Here is an 8,847-nt window from a genome sequence, read left to right as displayed (position 1 = left end):
TGATAATTTCTTACCACTTTGTCTGTAATTTGGTAAGCCTCCCCTATTACTATGTTATCCTTCTTTTACTCTTTAAAATAAAAAAAGTAAAAGTACAATTTAGTAACGAGAGTACTGCAATGCTGATACTGTGATCCTAGAAACTTTTTAGTTTTTGGTCTTTAATATATTAAATAATCATGGTGACCTCTCTATAATTCTGTTGTAATTGCAAAATCTGTACTACATAGAACACCGACAAGTCAATGAACTAAAAATTATCTTAATGTAGTCAATTTCATCCACTCAAATTACTTTTTCCCTTGAATAAACTCATATGGCACCATTACTTAATTTTTATACTTAGTTCCTTGAAATACTATAGCTGTTTAGACATATTGTCAGAATGATTGATACCTTCTATTATAAGGCATGCAGAAATATATAAGAATTAAAACCCTCTTATTTAATTTACTTATGTATGTATTTATTTATTTTTGTCTTTTTGAGACAGGGTCTCACTGTATAGTTTAGGTTGTCCTTGAGCTCACTTTATAGACCAGGCTGGTGTCGAACTCACAACAATCCTCTTACCTCAGTCTCTCCAGTGCTGGGATTATAGGAATGTGCCACCACACTCAGCTAAACCCTCTAATTTTAATTTAATGGAATTTATTGAATATTAATTTCAAGGTAACTCACTTTTTACTGTCAACATTTGAAAGATTCTTTTTCTAAATTTTTCCAAGGAGAGAAAGATCTTCCAGTCCTTCCCAAAGGTTTCAAATACATTTATAACAACTGCTAAATTACTAATGATTTCAACTTGTGGAGACCCTGTTTGACAGCTGCATCCTTCTACCCTTTATGAATAATTCCACAGCTCTCCAGTCTTCTCTAATGGATTTGGAAGAGCTTATTGCCTTTTTAGCATTATTGCAAGGGACACTGAGATCCATGGTGATAAAAAATACAGGAATGACCTAAGAACTCAATTTCCTCAATAATCTTTTCCGTAGAAAAATGGAGAGCAGCATTTTTATGGACCTTTATGCAGGTGGTATTTGAACATAATTTTCTTCTGTATTTTAATCTTTTATAAATGGAAGATAGGAGTTGTTCAGGTTGACTCCTCTCCTCCCAATGATAATTTTCAATATTCTCCATTGATTCATCACTTATCAACTCATTTCAACACAATTGCTATTAACATTTTTCTTCATGGCTACAGTCAAATTGGAGACATCCTGCAGGTTTACCACAGCCTACTGATGATTTTGATCTGTATTGCAGGAAACAACCAGCACTTGGTGTTTATCATGAATTCTGCTCTCCCCTGCTCAGGGACCTAGGCTTTCAGGAAAGAAAAAGGGAAGGTAAGGCAGTCTGTTTCCCAGATTGAAGTGGAACCCAGAAGAAGCAGCAACAAGCTGGTGTAATTAAGAATAAGGACTTAGCAAGACTTACATTTGACACCTGTTGAGAAATATATCTAATTGTTGCTAATAAACTGGGGTTATCCATGGGCACACCAAATTATAGTGCTACGAGCCCTACTCATACCACGATACCGTCTATCTCAATGTAATTGTTTACCTCCAGGTAATCTTTGCTGCAATCTGCATGGTTCTCCAAGCTCAAAGTCCCAAAAGTAAATGTTAGCAGAAGTTCAGGGCTGGTTATGACGTGCCAGACACAATCTCTTCCTGGGGGGTAGTTTCCAGGATATCCCGGAGATTGGATAGAACCATAAGTACCAGTCAGTCTACCTCCACACTCTGAAATAACATGGAAAAGAAACTTTACATTTGTATTCAAGATAGAATTCGTGTAGAATTATCATAGCTCCTGCAGGAAGCAAAACTTTGTTTAAATGACTGAGCTGGTTTAGATATCCCCATAAATTAAACAAGACTTTCAGCTTTCCAGTTTCATAAAGTTATACATGTGGACACATCAATTGATAAGCACCCATGTGTGAACTCTGTACTTATAGGCCATTGTCTAAAGGAGATACAATTCCAAATATAGTGCTGAACCATTTGAGGGCTGAATAATGGGAATATAGACTGATTTTTTCCACATTGAAGAGATTAATGTGGGTATATCAACTCAACTTTTAGAACCTTTGTCAGCTACTCTGTCATTCAACAAATGACATCATTTTATATTTTGAAATAGCTAAGCACCACATAATTTTCCCTTGAGAAGTTTCTTTAGCAGTATCTCTAGGTAACCCATTCAGCTTATAAATGAAGACATTCAAAGTTAGTGGTGGTTAAGCCACCAACCCAGGAGTAGAACACGTAAGGACTGAGCTAGGTTTTTTGGCCCTGACCCTATGACTATCACCATACCACCCCAGGTCCTTAACTGGCCGATCAATGACAGGAAGAATCCCATCTTTATCAATATGCATATTTATCTGACAAAGAATTTGTAGCAGTTTCTAAGAAATGCTACTGTAAAATTTAAAAACATAGAAATATAAAATAATACTGACTATAATAAATAAACAGAAAAAATAAAATAAGGTAACATGGCGTGAGATTTAGGTAACTATGCAAATTATTCAGATAAAAACTTTGCTACCAATGCAGAAAATGAAACAAATTCATTACACTGTTCTCATTATTCTTAATAAAAAAAATTTCAGTTCATCAGAGAAATATGCATTTCCCAAAATTTAATACTTAAAGAACTATCATGTGGGTAAAATTCTAGACATATGAAATACTATAAGTAAAATATTAATAATAAAATGAAAAAATGCAATCTATAGCAAAAATTTAGTATCTTTATATATTAAGAGTTTTGGAAAAGAATAGAAATGTAAAGAGAGAATACACTGAAAAAAATTCAGACGTCCCTTATACATATGGAAAAATGTATAAGAGACATCTGAAAAATAAAACTTCACTAAGACACCATTTCTTCCCTCTCAAAATGATAAAAATTTGGATTTTTGAAAATAAATTACTGATGAAACTGTAAAGAAATCAACACTCTTTTACATTGTTAATGAGAATGCAATAATGTGTAATCACTAACAGAGAGAATGTGGCAATATCCAACAAAACCTTATGAATTTTTCTGGCCAATCCCACTTTCAGAAATACATCCCAACTATACCACTCTGGCAAAAATATAGTAAGACAAATGCACATGATGCTTTATTGCAGTAAAATTTAGAATTCCAAAAGACTGGAAATAAGACAAATGCCCTTCCACAGAGCACTGGAGACATCTACATAAGGCATTGTTATGTTCTAGCTGTGGTAGAAGGTCCAGGATATACCAAGTGAAAATGTAAAATATACACCAGTGTATATGGTATGCTGCCTCTGATCTAAGAAAGGAAAACATGATTATGTGTATTTGCTTAAGTTTTTAAATAAAGGGGTAAACCTAAAACTAAACTTACCTCTCAAAATCTACCATGTATATTCATTTCGCTTTGGCATTATGAATGTTTAACATGATCATAAAGGAAAATTTAATAAAAGTGAAGAAAAGAAATCTCTAAAATTATAAGCAAAACAAAATCAATGAAGGAACTTCACTGAATTGACAGCCATGAAGAATTGGAATATGAGACTTTACAGCACTGTAATTTGACTATATGACCAAGCACACTGAAATAAAATGAAGAATAAAAGAACAATATGAAAGAAAAGCAATGAAATGAAATATTAAAGGCTTTCCAATTAGCACAGTATTAGTAACAATGCTGGTATTATTGTACAAATGTATAGGATTAAATATATAGGTAATACATTAATGTCAATGGGAACCAGGACTTTTACTGTGTGATACCAGAGATTCAAATATAAAGTGAGAACGATATATGTTAAAATCACTGTGAATATATGAGATTTTTTCCCCTTAAAAAATAAGGAAAGTATTCTATACTTCTGATCAGTCGAAGCTTTTGACATGGACCGACAGAGTAACAATAGCCATTCCTAGTATCCAAGCTGTGGGATCTGAATATCACGTGCCCTTGAAAGAGTAAGAGCTACTCAGAGAACAGGGGGTTCCATTCCTAAGGTAGTAAGTGGGCAGGAAGGGCCTAGCACACCATCTCAAACTTGAAACCTACTCCAGTTTGGGGCCTATAAGGCAAAGAAAATGAAATTACCATCTGGAAGAGATACCTACATTTCTGTGTTCACTGCAGCATTATTTACAATAGTCAAGATATGCAGAATCAACCTAACTATTCACTAATGGATGAAGAAAAAAAATGCATTCCACACACAATGGAATAATATTTGGCCTTTTAAAAGGAGAAAATCCTATGATTTGCGACAACATGGATGAATCTGGAAGATTTCTTTTTTTTTTTTTTTTTCAAAACAGGGGTTGAACCCAGGGCATTTGCACTGAGCTATATACAGCACACCCAACGCTTTTCACTTTGAAACAAGGTCTTGCTAAATTGACCAGGCTTCCAAATTGACCAGGCTAGTCTTAAATTTGCAATCCTCCTGCCTCCACTTTCTGATTACCTGGGATTACAGGCATGTGCTTCTGTACCAAGATGAACCTGGATGACAGTATGGTAAATGAAACAAGCAAGACTTGGAAAGGCCAATAGTACCTGATCTCCCTTACATGTGAGATCTAAAAATATCAAACTCACAGAAGCAAGGAATAGGATGATAGTTACCAGGGGCTAAGAGACAGAGAAAACAGGGAGATGTTGGTCAAAAGTACATTTAAATTTTGTAGACCTCCCACATAGCCCAGCACATACTGAATTATAGGTAAGTATAGATAATACTGAATAATGTACTTTAAAATCATTAAAAGAGTAAATCTTAATTGTTCTTGCCACACACAGAGAAAACAATGGTTACTATATAAGGTGACAGATATATCAATTGCTGTAGCTTGATTTGGATAATCACTTCACAGTGCATCCATGTGTCAAAATACCACATTGTACACCCTAAATACCATATGCATCTATGAAACCTCAATAAGGTTGGAAAAATAAATATTGGAAATACTGGAAAAAATAAAAATAAAATATAGAAATCAAAATTTGTCAAAACAAAACAAAAGTATACAAATCTATAGTCCTAACTTGAAATTTTGATACATTTCTTCCACTAATTGGAAAAAATTTAAATCACTAAAAATTAGTGTTTTAACAAAACTATGGCCCAACTAAACTAAGTTGGTACATATACATGATTCTGTCCAACCACTGCAGAGCACACATTCTTTCCTGTCTTTATAGGAAATATACAAAAATAAAAAACATATCATTCCATAAAGCAAATCTGAACGAATTCCAAAAGACTGAAATAATGCACTGTGTGCCTAATGATCACATTGGTAATTAATCAACAAACTGTTTCAAAGAAATACCTTTTGAATAAAACTCATAGTCACAAACAAACCAGAAAAAAGTGAAAAAATGTTTCAAGCTTTAGCGCACACATTAAAAAAAAAATGCTGATATCATTTATCCATGCCTCTAAGCCAAGAAGCTGGGAAAATTTTAAAAAGTAAATTAGGCCCCAAAAAACATATGTGAAGGAAATTATAAAACCAAGAGCAAAAGTTATTGAAATAAAAGGCAACAGAAAATATAAACAAGGCTAATAGTTTGTACTTTGAAGACATTAGTAAAATTAATACACTTCCAGTAAGATTAATCAGGGAAAAAGAAACACAAATTATTTTTATTAGGAAAAAAAACAAGACATCATTAAAGATCCTAAAAACACTGAAGGAGAGCAAGAAAACATTATGAAAGAGTAGATGAAACAGATGAGTCTCTTGAAAAAAATATTACCAAAACAGAAAAATTAAAAATCTAAATAGATCTATATCCGCTAAATCAATTGAAATAATGTCAAAATTTTCTAACAAAGAAAACTTCAGTCTCAACTAACTCCAAGGTGAATTCTTTCAAATATTTAAGAAAGGAAGAAGTCTCACCAATCTATACAAATGCTTTCAGAGAATACAGAAAGAAAGAATACACTTTGGCTAATTTTAAAGTGTCAACATGGCCACTTGACAAAGAAATTTCAAGGCAACAAGTTGGCCAATATTTCCCAAATATAGATTCAAAATTTTGAAAAATAAATTAGAAAATAAAGCCCAGCAATGCATAAAAAGAATAGCTTGTCATGAACAAGTGGAAAATTTTTGAAAAATGCAAAGTTGATTCAACATTCAAAATCGGGAGAGCATCTAGGTAGGCTAAAGGCATCAGTGCTCACAAGACACCAGGAAGACACTCACCAAAGTATTCAGGTACAGAGGGCAAACAAAAACCCAAGCAAGGGAAAGAAACTAAAAGGAGAAGCCCAGAAGATGAAATCCAGCAACAGAGGTGTTGAGAATAAGAGAAAGGGCTGTTTCTTAACCCTATCAACACTCATATCCCATCCCAATAAACACACCTTCTTGGAAAAAGTTCAAATCCTGTCTGGAGAAAAATTTAAACTGAGCAGAGTGGCTGGCAGGCTGCCAACTGGCAATTTGTCTTAGGGACAAAGAAAAGTAAAAGGGTATAGTCCTGGTTAGGGACCCAGAACCAGGTACTTAAAGATTCATAATACAGTGAAAAAGCACAAAGGCTTACAGTGGGACCAGTGGGATTTAGGGATAGAGAAAAGACCCTGGAGCAGAAACAGGGAAGGTACTCTCTCGCTGTCCTCCAAATGCCACTGGAGGAGCAGTATCCTAATTTTCAGTTGAAGTGTGTACTTCAAGCTAGAGCTTATCCAAAGCAACAAAGGAGGTCACTACACATTGGTACAGGGATCAACACAAGGATAAAGAAAGTTAACAGTTGTAAGTATAGATGCAGCCAATGTCAGCACACCGGATTTCATAAAATAAAACTACTTAATATAAAAAGACAGATAACACCAATACAATCATAGCAAGGTACTTTAATATCCCACTCTCACAGGTCAACCAAATAAAAACTCAACAAAGAAATATCAGAGTTGAACTATACCACTGAACAAATGAACTTAACAGATAGATATCTGGAGTATTTCACCAAACAGCATAGAATGCACTCTTCTCAATAGTTCATGGAACTTCCTCCAAAATAGGCCCTATCTTAGGCAATAAAACATGTTTAAATAAATACAAAAGATTTAATCTCTTGCATCTTATCAGCTTACAATGAGGTAAAACTACAAAGTTACAGCAGAAGAAACCACAGAAATTATACAAACCCATGGAGATTAAACAATACAATCTTGAATAATCAGTAGGTCACAGAGGATATCAGGGAAAAATTTAAATTTTTAGTATCAAATGACAACAGCAGTACAACATGTCAAAACCTGTAGGGCACTAGAGAAGTGGTTCTCAGAGGGAAGCTTACAGCTATGAATGCCTATAATAGAAGAACAAAGCAACTGCAAACAAATAACCTAATGAAGCATCTCAAAGCCACAGACAAAAAATGGAGCAATATAAATTCAAAGCTTGTAGAAGGAAAGAAATTATGAAGATCAGGGGAGAAATCAATGAAGTTTGACTAAAAAATAATACAAAGAATAAATGAATCAAAGAATTGGTTCTTTAAAAGGATAAATAAGATCAATAAATCCTTAGCCAAACTTACTAAAAGAAGGAAGGAAAAGGCTCATATCCATGTAGTTAGAAATGAAAAAGGCAAAAATCACAGTGGCCCTCACTGAAATCCAGACGACTAGAAGAAATTGTTTCAAAAAATTCATTCCAATACATTGGAGAACCTAAAAGAATGGGTAAATTCCTGGTCACATATGAATTGCTAAAGTTGAACCAAGAAGATATAAAAACCCCTTATGGACCAATGACAGGCAATAATATTGCAGCAGTAGTAAAAGTGACCAACTAACACAACCCAGGGCCCAGCTGATTCACCAGCTAAATTATATCAGAACTTCAAAGAGGGATTAACTTCTTAAATTCTTCCATGACATTGGCAGGGAAGGAATGCTGCCAAACTCATTCCCTAAAGTCAGCATTACTCTGATGTCAAAACCAGACAAGGGCTCAAAAAAAAGATAAAACTATAGGTCAATATCCTTAATGAATATAGATGCAAAATTCCTCAAAAAAGATACTTTTAAGTAAAATGCCATAAATCATTAAGAAGATCATATGGCATGACCAAATCAGCTTCATCTCAGGGCTGCAAGGATGGTACTATATACCTACATCAGTAAATGTAATATGCCACATAACTAGAAGTAAGGATAAAAATCATATGATCACCTCAAAACAGAAACAGCCTTTGATAAAACACAACATCCAATTAATGATTTAAAAAACTTATAAAAATAGGCATAGAAAGACACCACCTCAAGCTGATAAAAGCTGCATAAGAAAAACCCACAACTAATATCGGACTAAATGGGAAAAAACTAAAAATCATTCCCTCTAAAGTTAGGAATAAAACCAGAATGTTTACTGTCAACACTCCTATTCAATATAATACTCACAATCCTATCCATAAAAACCAGGAAAGAGAAAGCAAAAAGAGGGGTACATATAGGAAAGGAAGAATTCAAACTCTATTTATTTGTAGATGATATGATCCATTACATAGAAGACCCAAAAATTCCAACAGAAGTCACTTAGAGCTAATAAATAAATTCAGCAAAGTGGTAGGTTATAAATTCGACACACAAAAATCAGTAGCATCTTTGTATATCAATAATGAACACATCAAGAAAGAAATCAGGAAAATAATCCCACTCTTTGTGGCTTCAAAAATAATGAAATGCCTACAAATTAACCAAGACAAGGAAGTGAAAAACCTCTATAATGAAAGTTACAGTACTCCAATAAAAGAGACTGAGAGAACATTAGAAAATGGAAAGACATCTCCTATTC

General features: G+C 33.9%; 1 protein-coding gene across 1 annotated transcript in view; it reads right to left on the bottom strand.

Annotated features, from left to right (window-relative positions):
- Cubn (cubilin (intrinsic factor-cobalamin receptor)) overlaps positions 1 to 8,847 on the bottom strand; it is a 248,624-nt gene that overhangs the window by 214,987 nt on the left and 24,790 nt on the right. Inside the window, exon 15 of the mRNA XM_005386965.1 lies at positions 1,576 to 1,757. Coding sequence (XP_005387022.1) covers positions 1,576 to 1,757 — 182 coding nt within the window. The remainder of the gene's footprint in view (positions 1 to 1,575; positions 1,758 to 8,847) is intronic.

This window comes from Chinchilla lanigera, unplaced genomic scaffold, assembly GCF_000276665.1.
Source record: "Chinchilla lanigera isolate Chin_1 unplaced genomic scaffold, ChiLan1.0 scaffold00028, whole genome shotgun sequence".
Taxonomy (NCBI): domain Eukaryota; kingdom Metazoa; phylum Chordata; class Mammalia; order Rodentia; family Chinchillidae; genus Chinchilla; species Chinchilla lanigera.
The sequence above is the reverse complement of the archived record's forward strand: the minus strand, read 5'-3'. Positions and strand labels throughout refer to the sequence as shown.